Source organism: Quercus robur, chromosome 5 (genome assembly GCF_932294415.1).
Source record: "Quercus robur chromosome 5, dhQueRobu3.1, whole genome shotgun sequence".
Lineage (NCBI taxonomy): Eukaryota > Viridiplantae > Streptophyta > Magnoliopsida > Fagales > Fagaceae > Quercus > Quercus robur.
Window position 1 is genome coordinate 80,730,184 of NC_065538.1, and position 15,601 is coordinate 80,745,784.

General features: G+C 37.3%; 1 protein-coding gene across 1 annotated transcript; it reads right to left on the bottom strand.

The window, feature by feature from the left end:
* On the bottom strand, positions 1-4,533 carry LOC126727328 (G-type lectin S-receptor-like serine/threonine-protein kinase RKS1). Its single transcript, XM_050432931.1, has 7 exons — positions 2,175-4,533; positions 1,938-2,072; positions 1,638-1,828; positions 1,220-1,430; positions 845-1,082; positions 578-728; positions 1-498 (listed from the first exon to the last, which is right to left on the bottom strand). The coding sequence occupies exons 1-7, from the start codon at positions 3,457-3,459 to the stop codon at positions 196-198; spliced, it is 2,514 nt and encodes an 837-aa protein (XP_050288888.1). The 5' UTR covers positions 3,460-4,533; the 3' UTR covers positions 1-195.
* Positions 4,534-15,601: the final 11,068 nt, after the last annotated feature.

Here is a 15,601-nt window from a genome sequence, read left to right on the forward strand (position 1 = left end):
TTCCACTGAAGTAGGCTGTTTTCACCAGCATTTATATTTTAATTTTGAATTGCTTGGTACAAAAAGGAAAGAAAGAAAAGAGAAAAAAGAATAAGAAATTATATAATTGTTCTTTAATACAAAAAGAGTAAATGTTAATTTTTCCCATAAATCCATGTAGAAGCAATAAGATACAGCTAACTCAAATCTTCAACTTTAGCGAGCTTCAAGCTTAGTTATTGTCACGCGGTCTATAGAGTGAGATCCCTCTCCTGTGGTTGATCCTAGATCATTGCCTGTTCTTCTGAAAATGAAGGCAGGCTCTTTTGGAGAAGGAAGAGTTATTTCACTACTTAGCATGAGATGAACTGCCAACATTGTTGGTCGATCCATTGCGTCTTCTTGCACACATAAGAGCCCAACTTGAATGCATCTCAAGACTTCTTGAGAAACAAATGACTCATTTAGCGATGAATCAACTATATCCATAGCTTTATCTTCTCTCCATAGTTCCCAAACCTGTATGGGTCATCACATTATTTATAAGGGGTTGTGTTATAAATGCAAGTGAAAAAGATTGTTGGTTTTTCTTACTTACATGCCCGATCAAAGTTAGGGAAGTATGCTCTTGATACGAATTGTTGTTCTTCTGGCCACTTACGATCTCCAACATTATGACACCAAAACTAAAGACATCTGATTTTGTTGAAAATTTTCCAAATACAGCATACTCCGGTGACATATAACCACTGCATGTAAATAATATCAAAGAACATCTTAAAGCTTGCATAGGCCTTTATTTTCTGTATTTGTGGCAAGTGTGCAAGTTTACATGTGTGAGCAAATGTGTTTGTGAGTTGCTTACTATGTTCCAACAACTCTGTTTGTCTTGTCTTGGATTTGGTCCCCTTTGAATATACGGGCTATGCCAAAATCAGAAATTTTGGGGTTCATCTCATCATCTAGTAGAATATTGCTGGTTTTCAGATCTCTATGAATAATTCTTAATCTTGAGTCTTGATGAAGATACAAAATTCCACGAGCAATCCCAACGATGATTTCAAAGCGTTTCCTCCAATTTAGCAATGAACTTCTTGTAGGATCTACAACAAAATTTTCCACCAATGTGCTCAAAATGTGATTTAAATAGTGTTGAAATATGTAGTTTTATGTACTTTAAATAAATCATTCGGACATAAAATAAAATCGACAATGGAAATAGATTTTTAGAAAAATATACCAAAAATGAAGGAGTCCAAGCTTTTGTTGGGCATGTACTCATAAATCAGCATCTTTTCTTCCTCTTGAATGCAACAGCCAAAAATTTTGACAAGATTCCTATGTTGAAGTTTTGCAATCAAAGTAACTTCATTTTTGAATTCTTCTATTCCTTGTCCTGAACTCTTGGATAGCCTTTTTACAGCTATTTGTTGTCCATTAGGTAATTGACCCTGAATTCATGATCAAAAATAAGCTTACTCATAACTATTAGTTTTAAGCAATTAAGTTCAATGCTTATATTTGCTACTTCAATAAGTTATTTCTTAGCTTTTGAAACTCACTTTCTACCTGCATTCACACCCTCACATAATTTGAATGTGAAATAGAAAGAAAAATAGGCAAGATATCAACAATGTCATAATGAATTGTAACTGTACCTTAAAAACAGAGCCAAAACCACCTTGCCCAAGTTTGTTGGACGGAGAGAAATTGTCAGTGGCAGAAACTATGCGACTTAGATCGAAAATTGATAAATCAGGATGTCTACTATTGTCCTCAAGCTCATTCCCCTCCAAAGAGTCTTTGGTGCCAATAAAAGATAATGATTGATTTTGCAAATTTCTCTTCACTGTCCTACAACATATTGATAGGAATTGCTCACTATAATTTTGCAATTTAGCATTTATATACCTCGCATGGTGGACAAATCTAATTACTCCTGTGTGTGTATTTGTTACCTTTTTTTTTCCTCTTCATTAGCCACATATAGGCTATCAAGGACACCAGAAACAATGGCACAGAAACAGATATAATTATAACAGCCCTCCGCCCCTTGGGGCCAAGAAAACCTTTGGACTTCCTAGTGTAAGTAGCTGGGAAAAAGAAAACCGATGAATATTGAATCCACAATCCAAAAGGTGAAAATAGGCAGAAATGAGAATTTATGAAAAATTCAAGCAGGAATAGAAGGCTACCTAACTCCGTTGCATCCACACGTACATTTAGATCCCACGGTTCTAATGTATTCTCTGAAATGTCCATCAATTCACCATACCATGCCAAACAGCGGGTCCCCTTCCCATCAATATTCATGCTGGTAAAAGCTGTGCAAGAACAATTACTCAAGCATGCCTTCTCGCACTCTGAGCTACTCATACTCATGTCCATCCACGCTGCATTGGATGAATCTGGACCCTTCAAACGTGTCAACTTCACAAACCCTTCTCCATTTCCACACATAGAAAACCCCGGCTGCTTCCTTACACACCCCCCAGAACCATCTCTGAGATACCAATCCTTTGGTGACTTGGGTTCATACCCTGGCAAACATGTACACTCGAACTTATTAGAATTGTCATCCGAATCAAGAACACATTTACTATTTGGACCACAGTGTCCATAGTAATCACACTGGTATTTACGTGCTGACCAGGATTCCTTCCATTGAAGATCATCATCATTCCACATAAGGTTTTGGAGCAATCCGGAATTGTCAACCACTAGTCTAGAAATGATGGAGAGGTCGTCCAAAAAGAATGCGTAAGATACTTCATCTTTGTTGTTAACAAAATCGTTATAAAAAACCGATGAGACTGATGCTGCTGCTGATGATGATGTTTTCCATGGCCATGGATCTGACCGCCAATAAAGGGTCGAACCCTTATATAAGGAGACCTGTGGAGAGCCAGTAGGATTCATCTTATAGAAGTAGTCCCCAGTTCCAGGGTCATCTTCTGACTTCCAAGATGTCAGGAACCTGTCTAGCCCAATTATCCGATTCAACCCAAGCCTCATGTTTGGAAGCAAAGTGTCTGTAGGATAGTCAAAGCTTTGCCATAACACCTTTTTGTTATTGCCCTGAATCAATACCAGGTTTCCTGAATCTTGAAGCTGAGCAACACAGGAGGTTGTCTCTTGGACAGAAACATTTGTAGACCAAAGAAGACGGTTAAAACTGTCATGGAGGACAAGATTTCCAAACTGGTTGATGGAGAGAACTCCAGAGGAATCTTTGACAGGATCATTCCTGTTCGCAACCCAAACAACAGTTTGTTTTGTCACTTTAACATACCAGATACCAAGATACCGATAGCTGGAGTTGCTGGGGCTGAAGAAGCCTAAGGCAAAATTATTTTCTTTGGAAATCAAAGATTGGCCATCCTTGATGGATTGGTCTGGTGTGAAGGTGTTAAGGGAAGTGCAAAATGGAAACAAAAGAATGATCAGAATCAAAGACATGACTATTTTTTCAGCATCCATGTTTCTGCTAGCTTCACCCTACCAAAAGAGCTAGAGAGAGAGAGAATTATGAAGTCCTCTCTCTCTCTCTGATAGCAGCTGTCTCTGACAATTTTGTTTTTTTTAGGACTAAGCATCCCTTCTTTCAAACCAAAAAGTAGCATGGCAAAAAGGATATTACATCAATTCAATAAGCCAGCTTACAAAGTCAATAAGAATCATCAGCCAACCAGAATTACATCTAATAGATAAATTTCTCATTTTGAAAATTGACTGCTGAAAAGTTATCCCAATGTATATTGTAAATTGTAGAGTTGGAGACACTTGTATGCCTATTGGCATGTCAAATTAAAGTTTTCTATCTGATGAAATAAAATTTATGACATGTTTGTTCAATGCTATGGAATAGTAATAATGTAATATGCATATAATGTTCAAACATGTTGTATCACCATCTATTATATAGCGCAGCAAGTTATTTACGCATGTATGACAATTACATTTTTCTTTTTTCTTTTTTATTTTTCCTTTAGTAAATCTTTGTGGTGCTATTGTGCCGTGGACTGGAATGCATTTTTTATTAGTATAGCGTGGTTGGTCTATCAAACTCAAGGAGGTACGTGCTTCCTTTGCCTTGTGTGACAGAGAGGCAACTTAGTACAAAATTAACTTTACATCTTAATCATATTGACATTTACTATTTAAAGAAACAAAAGTAATAGGTTTCAAACTCCAAACTTGTGATCATATATAGCTTGCTGAAGAATAATTCATTTGTTAGTGATCTATAACATTTCATGGACTCGTCAAAATCTCACGTGCACCCAAAAGAGTTGGTTAATTTGGCTCTTTGGTGATTTCATTTTGTGATACACAGATTGTAAATTACTAACCTAACTTGGGGTTGATTTATTTGGTCAAGTTAAACGATGGTATGCCTAAAAAAGCACATCTTATTATTATCATTATTTTAGACCATAAGATAGATAATTAAGACCTGTTACCCCATTGGTCTTGTGAAATATACAACAAAGTTTATAGGGAAAATTATACTTTACTCTGCTTCACTATGACTCCTTTTTTCACTTACCCCCTAAACTATGAGAATGAACATTTTACACCCCCCGCCCCCCAAAAAAAAAACTATACTCCCTTTTACACTTATCCCTATAAATTATGAGAATGCACACTTATTACCCTAAACTATTACCCGTGGGATGAGGTGCAAACTAATACATGATTAAGAGTTTAGGGGGATAAAGTATGCATTCTCATAATTTAGGGGGGTAAATGTAAATTGAGGTATAGCTCAGGAGGGTAAACTGTAATTTCCTCAAGTCTATAAAAGTTGCATGAATGCAAAGTTAATTTTAATAAGGTAACTATAGTATCTCCAAGACTCCAACTTCTGGTCCAATTCCAATAATCATTGTTTGGAATTTTAAAAATTGGCGTCCTTGATGGATTGGTCTGATGTTAAGGTGTCAAGGGAAATGCAAAATGGGAAGAAAAGAATTATCATAATCAAATACATGACCAGTTTTTCAGCATCTATGTATGTTGTTATTGGTCTTTCACTTAAAATAACTTTTTTGGGGGTTTGGGGCAAAAAAATACTGATAGTTGGTTTGATTGAGGATTGTGAAGTCTTCCTACAGAGAGAGAGAGAGAGAGAATTATGAAATCTTCTCTCTCTGATCCCTGTCTCTGACTATTGTTTCTTTTAGGACTAACCACATCTTTTTTCAAACAAAAAAGTAGCGTATCAAAATGGAAATTGCATCTAGTCAATAAGCCAGCTTACCTTTCACTAAGCATCACAAGTCAACCAGAATTGCTAATTGGAAGAACAATTTTAAAATTTAAAGAGAGCTGTTACGTCCATAACATTGTCAAAAACAAATCATAGGTGATTAGTTGTTATTGGTTCTAATTTGAACTTACCACTGAAATTACTTATCTACCTCACCAATAACAACCTGTAACAACTTGCTATATAGAATTTGTTATGAAAATGTTGTGGACATTTCATTTCTCAAATTTAAAAGAATATCAAAGTATATGAGATCAAAGTATATTCTGTGGCATGTAAGCCTTAAGTACAAGGTAGTGGATCTTCTCCAAAAAATAAAAGCACAAGGTATTGGACAAGTTAAACTGTATCGCATAACTAAAACACATATTTTTATAATTTTTTTATTAACCCGTTGAAAGTGCAACATAATAGCTAGGATGCACGGACACGGACACAAACACAACCACAAGTACGGGTACAGATGAGATACAACAACAAGAGCAAATTTTAGAAAAATTTTAACATGATACAATAGATAGGACACTGTTAGTTACGATACGGATGCGACACGGGTACAACACCCCAAATAAAGTGTCAGTGCCTCCTAACATAATAATCACCTCATTTTAACCTTCTATCTCCCATCCATTGCAAATTTGCTATATGAAGAGGGCAGATGTAGAGAACTCCAATAAATAACTGATTTCTGGGCCTCAAGTCAGTAGAAAAGACCAAAGCTAATCAAACCTTTTTTTTGAGATATGAGTTGCATTGCATAAATAGCAAGAGTTAGAACCATGAATTAAGGAATGGTGTGATTATGTAGCTATGGACTAAGAGCCCGGGCCAACACCCCGAATTTAGTATTTTTTTTGAACACATAGTTTCTTCTCCAACTCAATCTACTACCAATCTAAATCACATACACAAATAAAACACAACACACAGAGAGGGCGTCAATAAAAACATTAAGTAACACAGATCATCATAGAAGTTTCACAGTTTTAGGAAACACATTTGGGTTTGTCACAAAGGACACAAGCTGGTGAGTGTTAACACTAGTCCTAGCTTATCTTGGCTCCAAAAATTTTGAGTCTTTATGGCCTTTGTGTTGTGTCTCTCGCGCTTCCGTATGGGCTTTTTATGATTTTGATTTTGATTCGATAATTTTGATACTGTTAACTTGTTGATACTGTGGTTTAGGAACCAAACACTTATTTTTTGGGAAGCATTTTTTAGAATGCAACCACAACCTTGGAAAACAGATTATTTAAAAAAAAAAAAAAATTAGGGCCCATTTGGGATCCACTTATTTTGCTGAAACTAAATTTTTTTGCTGAAAGTATTATAGATAAATGTTAAAGTTAGCTGAAATAGTACAGTAAAACTCATGAATAGTACCAAAAAGTGTAGTGGGACCTATGAATTGTATAAAAAAATAAGCTAAATAGTAAAATAAGTTGGCAAAAATAATCTTTGTTAGTCGGACACTTAATTGAAAATATTTTTCGACAAAACAAACATCACCTAAATATTGCTAATCTAGAGCTGCATTCACTATCACATTATTTAAAAATTTAAATGGAAGAAACCAAACAGGTCCAATTTTAATTTGTGGACCTTGAGGTTGATGCAGGACAACCTAGCATTGTGTTTGGTGGTGATTCCAAACAAACCTAAGGTGCCGAAACCTAAAGTTTACCGTGAGTTTAATCTAGATGGAAAGCTTAAGTTGTTCTGCATCAAGGATCTTCCCATCTTTGATAGCCTTTCACTCTCTAGAAAAGGTTTCCATGCATCAAATATATACATCATCTTTGAATAAAGTGTGGATCCCACACTATTGTAGCATTCTACACACTATAAGAAGAATGATATAATATCTTATGTGTTAGAGATAACAAGTCCAATCCTAGTTGAGGCCCATTTGCAATAATAATTGGTGTTTAAGTAAAGTAATACCTAATTCTATTCGGACTAATATTTTAAGCTAATGTATTTGGACTAAAAAAATATGAGGATTTTGACTTCTATGTTTAGAAATCTATAAATATATATATATATATATATCTCTAAAAACTAAAATGTGACATTTATTATTGCTACGCTCTTGTTAAGCCACATTAGCAACCATATCATTCACCAACTTCCAACATTCTCTCTCATTTTAACACTTTTTTTTCTTATCAATTTCTCAACTTATTATTATACTTTCTCCAACTTAACGTTTATAGATGGATTAACACTCATATAACGATCAATTTCTCCTTCAAACAAGTTCAGTTCGTTATTTCATAAGGTTTTCTTCTAAGTACTACTCGTTTAGAAGTAGTGTCGATCCCCTTTTCTCAATGCATTCTTCCATGTTATATACTGCCCTCTTGGTGTCATCTTCACCACACACGTGTAAGTTGGGTTCGGGGGATCCCTTCCTGTCCCATCCAACACCTTCTGGAACCTCCAACCAGCAACTGTAAGGCTGCCTCATCACTGTTCAGGCATCACCTCCACATTAATGTGGCCAGAGAGTTGGTTGAGAGGCAATTAATGCGGAGGCAGCTGTTGTTAAAGATATTTGTTTACCTTTTCTTTCTTATCCTTGGTCCCATGTCCCACCTTTAGTGGTAATGTAGCTCTAAAGTGTGTTTGCAACAATATGGCGTTCAGATCGTCCTCGAACTCATATTTCCGAGAAGGATTTTGTCCTCGGACAAATACTGAACTCACCTCACGTGATATCTACTCTTCCTTTCGTTTGGTTACCCTTATAACCTGATATGGGCCTCCTTGGGCAGTTTTACGTCCTCGGATGGGCCACAGGCCCAGTTAACACAATTTTAGTAATTTATTGATTAACCGACCCCCACAATAGCCCCTCAAAATCTTGCTTTTTGACTCCTCAGGAGAAAAGATTGATTCTGATGTCATAAGCCCATACCCGTTTATGTTTTGGGCATGCTCCTGACGCTTCAACATCCCGAGCGTGGCAGCATTAAATTTTGGCGACGCCCCTGTCTCCCACGTTCAACGGTGAGATGTAAATCGAATGGTAGGGGGTCTATCTCGTTTCGCGAGCGGGAACTTTCTCGCTCATAACTTCTACACGACTATAAAGGAATTCTCAAATCAATTCTCTTTCTTACCTTCAGCAATCACACAATTCTAGAGCTTATACACTGAACCTATCTTTCTCCTTTTTCGTCGTTTTCCTGGCATCTACAAATACTAAAATCCTGTCCAAGGACCCTCTTTCAAACCTATAAGTTTTCTTAAAACCTTTACCACTTTCATCTTAAACTCGTTAATTTCTCTACTAAGTCCTTTAGGAAAATGGGGAAAAAGGAGGGTAAGTTTCGTTGTCTAGTTGAGTCCGAGGAAAGTATGAGAAATTTTCGCTCTAAGTATAGGATTCCTTCAACGGTGGGTATGAGGTACGCAGCCCAAGGGGAATGGGCCGACGCTAGACAAACAGGGGAAGTGGTTATTCCCATGATTGCCTTCATAGAAGGTGGGATGACCATCCTCATGGGTAAGATTACTAGGAGCTACCTTAGGTTCTTTAAGTTATCCCCCACTCAGTGTGCCCCAAATATGTTTAGGGTCCTAGGAAGTATAGAAGTTTTGAACGAGAGAATGGACCTAAACCTGACCCATCATGACATGAATTGGGTGTACAACCTCCACCACTTGAAGGGGTAGGGGTATTATCTCAAGTCGAGATATCCCGAGATGAGGCTAATTCAATGCCTTCCCACCTCAAACAAGAACTTAAAGGAGGATTTCCTTATCTTTTCTGGGGAATGGCATGATGGTCTGTCATGCCCCACTGAGGAAGGAACACCAGGTGGGGATGCAATCATAGATTCATAATGTTCAGTTCATACATGTTTTTCCTTTTTTTTTTGTTTTTTTTTGTTTTGAGTCTTAGCATTCTTATCCCTAATGACGCTTTATGTCAATTCAATGATTTTGCAGATAGACGTTTCACCAAGCCCAACCTTAAGTTAGTCAACAAAGCAAGCTTGGATAGGGTATTGAAAGCTAAGATATACGTGAACGAAGCTGACGGCCAACTTCGGACAGCCCATTTAATCCTCGGCTACACTCCCCTCTCGTTTGCTTTCCAGGCGCCGAAGTGCGTGATCAGAGCCTGCGATCCTCGGCTTCACTGTATTAGTGTTGCCTTCAGGGGGTTCATCGTTCCAGAAAGTATCCCACTTCCCCAGGATACATCCCACACTGAGCCCCTTTTTGTGGCCGTCGCCTCAACAGGAGCCTCTTCATCCCAGCCTGCCCTCAGGGAAGAAGAAGTAGAAGAGGAAGAAGAAGAAAAAGAAGAAGAGGAAGAAGAAGGAGAAGTTGTAGAACTCTCAGACTCCTCGGACGACTTTGGGATTTTTGATCAACCTATACGCTCCGAAGAAGATCTTGACGAGATGGGGATACAAAGGAAGCCCCAAAGAAATTTGATGGAATTGATTAAGAATCAGTCCGAGAAGAATGCACCGGCAAAATCAACGCAATCCCAGGTTCCTTCTCTTCCCTCCAGGTCTCCACCTCCTGCTCCTCGTCCACCTTCTCATCAACCTCAACAGCCAGTCAGAGTTGATGTGGCCGAATTGAAAAGGCGCAAGGAACAGAAAGGGAAGGACGTGGTGGATGCTAGGAAGTCCCGTCCGACCCGTGAGGAAGATGTCCAAAGAGCTGCGAAGCAGCAGAAGACTAGCCATCTTCCTCAGTGAGGCCAGGAGAGGTTTGACACTCAACCTCCTGAGCCTCAAGCCTGGCTGCCAGTACCCATGCATGGTGGGGAGCCCCTACGAGATGATGCATCTATTAGGGACTTCAACGGTGGCATTGGGTGTCACGTGGCCTCAGCTATAGAGTAGGCCTTGTTGCTCCCCAGAGATATGGTCGAAATAAAGAACGCGAGGAAGAATGAACTCATCCTCAATAATAAAAGATACTTGGGCCTGGTAAAGTGCTAACTCCTTTCTTTTTCTTTTTGTGATTATTACTCACTGATGTGTACTTTTTACTGACTATAGTATTAATCTCTTCTTTGTAGGTTATCCAAAATACTTTTAAGCTGGATGAGATGCTCAATATCTACTACAGTCAGCTAGACGATGAAAAGAAGAAACGGACAACGGTTGTACAGACTTTGACACAATCCGAGCAGGACTTAGCTGATGCGAGGAAAAAACTACTTGCTAAGGAGCAAGCTCGCAAGAGCGCTGACTCGGCCTTGGAAGGCTATAAAAAGCAGGTTGAGGACCAGGGAAAGCGCTTGCATGAGGCAAATGCAGAACTGAAGACTGCCTGGGAGCAAGTTGCAGTCCTTAAGAAACACTTGGAGGAAACCCAAAAGCTGAGGGAGCAAGCTGAGAAGTCCAGGGAGGAGGCTGAGAGAGCAAAAGCCAAGGCCGAACAGGCAACGAATGAGGCCGAGCAGAAAGGCTATGAAATCGGCGTGGCTGAGACGGAGGAGACACTAAGGGCAGAGGTGCCAATGGTATGCCGTATCTACTGCGCCCAAACTTGGGATGAAGCCCTTAACCGAGCTGGGGTTGAGGCTTCATCTGAGTTAAGGAGGCTAGAGAACGTGTTCTACCCTGAAGCAATCCGCACCTCAGCCCCTTCATCCAGTCAAGCTGAAAACACTCCCTCAACCATTAACCCTAATGAGGAGGTTTTGCCTCCAAGTCTTCCTCTTCCTGGCCAATCAGAACCAGCTAAAGATAATCACACCCCTCCAGAAGCCTCCTTGGACAAGACTACAGCTGCTTCTGAGGCAAAGGTGGCCTCTCAGAGCTTCCAACGGGATTTGGCTTCCACTGTTATGCCAGCTGGGGAAGCAACTAAGGATAAAGAGGGAGTCACCACCTCGGAGGCAGACAATCCAGCCAGCTAAGCTCCAAAGCTCCAAATCAAGTTGAAAAAATAGGACTTGTTTTGTAATTTGATTAGGAATTTTGTAAGGATTCTTATGTTTATTTGCTTATTGTTATTGCCATTTTATCTTATTTTTGTACTTGTTCACTGTGTTATCTTAATTTGAATGGACTAATTTTGGCTATCTTTTGTTTGCAAGAGAAAAAATAACTTATAAATATTAACAATTGGGGATTAAAAATGGGTGATAACCATTAATACTATGAGGTCTCAGGGAGACATCTTGGATACATACGCATTGTTTTTAATCAATTGAAACTTTAGGGAATGTTCAAAAGTTGGATAAAGTTGGGTCTACAGTACTTCAATTGTACATTAGATGATGTTCATAGGCTTAGTGGGGTTTATATCTCCAATAGGTAATTAAAAATCCTGTGATCTTAGGACGATGAACGTTGCACCAGATTTCTTTTAAGTTAGATCAAGCTCTTCCCACAGACGGCGCCAATTGTAAGGATTCAATTTGTAACGATCCCAAATTCGTATTGCGTTCGAACGTTAAAGGCCCAAACAATAAATTTATAGAGCGTGGATGTCAAAGAACTAGGTCAACTCCAAAAGAAAAATTATTAAACTTAACGTTTATAGATGGATTAACACTCATATAACGATCAATTTCTCCTTCAAACAAGTTCAGTTCGTTATTTCATAAGGTTTTCTTCTAAGTACTACTCGTTTAGAAGTTCCGATCCCCTTTTCTCAATGCATTCTTCCATGTTATATACTGCCCTCTTGGTGTCATCTTCACCACACACGTGTAGGTTGGGTTCAAAGGATCCCTTCCTGTCCCATCCAACACCTTCTGGAACCTCCAACCAGCAGCTGTAAGGCTGCCTTATCACTACTCAGGCATCACCTCCACGTTAATGCGGCCAGAGAGTTGGTTGAGAGGCAATTAATGCGGAGGCAGCTGTTGTTAAAGATATTTGTTTACCTTTTCTTTCTTATCCTTGGTCCTATGTCCCACCTTCAGTGGTAATGTAGCTCTGAAGTGTGTTTGCAACAATATGGCGTTCAGGTCGTCCTCGGACTCATATTGCCGAGAAGGATTTTGTCCTCAGACAAATACTGAACTCACCTCATGTGATATCTACTCTTCCTTTCGTTTGGTTACCCTTATAACCTGATATGGGCCTCCTCGGGCAGTTTTATGTCCTCGGATGGGCCACAAGCCCAGTTAACACGATTTTAGTAATTTATTGATTAACCGGCCCCCACAATATATATATATATATATATATATATCTCAATCAAAAACATCAAAAAAGAAAATATTATATATTTGTAAAAATAGAGTGATGGAAATTATTTTTTGAAGTTATTTAATTTTTAGGGAGAACAAATTATTTACAATAAAATTTAGAGAATAAACTATACATATTCAATATGATAACCAAAACTTATCATATAATTAGAGAATAAAATTTTGATTATCATAATAATCTATTTTAAGAGAATGAAGAATTGGAATAATTTATTTAAATAAAAATTATATATATTTATTTATTTAGTTTGAAGTTATAATCAACCCCATGCAATTCATTTAAAAGTATTGATTATAAAACACATGAGTAACTATCGTAAATATCAGATTTGTATTTTCATAACCTTTCTGTTTAGAAAGACTTTCACTTATTTAACTGGACCGAAGCGAACTAAAATGCTACTTTAATGTGGCTCAACAAAAGTGTAATGACAATAAATAAAATGCTTAAGATTTCAAATATTACGAGTTTGAAATTTATATATTTTTTAATAACTTTGGATTTAGAATAGGTGCTCTCATTCAAACATGTCTTTTCCCTATATTTAGTACACAAAAATGGACCAAAGTAGACCAAAACGGACTGAAGTGGTCCGAATGGACTGAAATAGATAAAAATGGATTGAAGTGGATCAAATAGACAAAATAGGATTGAATGAGAACAAGGTGGACCGAATAGGACCAAAATGGACCGAATAGGACCAAAATGGACCGAATAGGACCACAATGGACCGAATAGGACAGAGTGTACCAATGTGCACTAAAAAGGATTTAAGGGGACTGAAGTGGAGCGAATAAGAACAAATAGACATATTTGGATCAAAGTGGATATAATGGACCGAATAGAAACAAACAGGATTGAATAGGACCAAGTTGGACCGAATAGGACTGAAGTAGACTGAATAGGACCAATGTTGACTGAATAGGACCGAAGTGGATAGAATAGGAGCAATGTAGATGGAATGGACCAAATAGGACCCAAATGGACCGAGTAGAACCAAAGCAAATTGAAAAGGACAAAATTGACCGAATAGGACTTTTGGATATTAATAATTTTTATTGCATTTTTAAGGCTCATATTTCTAATTTCTAATGTCTATTTTATTTGTATTTTTTTACTCAAAACTAAAGAGTTTTGCCCAAATATAATAAAATTTCATACTTTTTTACTCGAAAATTAAGAAAAAAAAAAAGAATTTCTGAGTAAAACTTGTAAAGTAAACTATAAAAAGAATCAATTAAGGCCCAATTAGTTCAACATGGACCAAAGAGGACCGAAATTGAACGAGTTGATCAAATTGGACCGAAATAGACCTAATTGGACCGAATGGGACCGAAGTAGACCTAATTAGACCGAATAGAAATTATTTAATTTTTAGGGAGAAAATTATTTTCAACAAATTTTAGAGAAAAAATTATACATCATATTAGAATTACAAAATAATTATTTATTACCATGCATCATGTGAGCTTGCAACTAGTATATATTATTGTAACCACAAATGGTACATCAATAAGAACCAGAAATTTTCGTTGGCAAATGCCTTATTGCTTGAATCTTAAAAAGTTGTCTATAGATTACATAATTTTCTTATATTTTTCAATTATTAGTATACGAGACTTGCACTGCAATTATAGATATTTAAAGGTCAAACTGAGAGTACAATCCACTAAATTAAGTAGGCCATATTCACCAGAAATTGTATTTTACTTTTTGATCACCTGGTACGAATGGAGAATAAATAAATTTTCAGATTTAAATGAAATAAAATAATTATTATTTTCACTTTACATACGGGAACTAAACTATCTTGGAGAATTAATTGAAAAAACCAACTAGAAGAGTAGCCTGCGTCTCAATTACTGAATCTTATGACAGGGACCATGTTTAGAATTATTTTTATTTTTATTTTTATTTTTTATAATAATAATTCAATAGTTATGGCAATGGGAGAAGAATTATGAGCCCCACTAATCAAGTTAAGGTACACACCCTAACAGTAACAATATAAGCAATAGCATCAACTTACATGTGTTCTTTAATACAAAAAGATTAAAATGATATATTGTCCTGCAAATCCTTATAGAAGACATTTAGGGTCCATTTGGATACAGGAGAAAACTGAAAACTGAAACTGAAAACTGAAAAACACTATAGCAAAATAATTTTTAAATGTGTAAATAGTATCGTGGGACTCATTTTTAATGAAAAAGTTGCTGAAAAGTGAAATTTGTGGGTCCGTGAACAGTATACGATGTGCACTGATTGGCTGAACAAAGTTTGAAAAGTCCAACTTTGCGGCTACTGTTCATTGAACAGTGCATGAACAGTAGCCGCAATCTCAAAAACGCGTCAAAAAAAAAAAAAAAAAAAAAAAAAAACGCAGACGCACGTTTCAATTTCAGCCGAATCCAAACGCAGCTTTAGATGCATTTGACAAGAAGCTTTATCTTCAAAGCCTATTTGGATTGAGGGGGAGTAGAGTAGAGTTGACCGGATATTGAATTAATTTATGGCCAAATCTACTCTACTCCCCCTCCCTCCCCCTCAATCCAGAAATGCTATTGGCGAGCTTCAACCTTAGTTATTGTCACGTCATTTATAGAATAAGAGCCTCCCCCTGTGTTTGATCCCAAATCATTGGTAGGTCTTCTAAAAATGAAAGCAAGCTGTTTAGGAGAGGGAAGAGTTGTTTCACTACCCAGCATGAGAATAATTGCTAACATTGTTGGTCGATCCATTGCATTTTCTTGCACACATAAGAGCCCAATTTGAATGCATCTCAAGACTTCATGGGAAACAAATGTCTCATTTATTGATGAATCAATTATATCCAAGGCTTTATCCTCTCTCCACAGTTCCCAAACTTGTGTGGTTCATAGTATTATCCATAAGGGTTGTATTATAAAAGCAAATGGTAAACATTGTTGTATTCTGTTACTTACATGCCCTATTAAAGTTTGGGAGGGGTGATTCTGATAAGAATTGTTGTTCTTCTTGCCACTTATGACCTCTAACAATATGACACCAAAACTAAAGATGTCTGATATGGTTGAAAATTTCCCAAACATTACATACTCCGGTGACATATAACCATTGCATAAGCCATTATTATTTGTATGTGTGGCATGTGTTTGTTTGACACTTA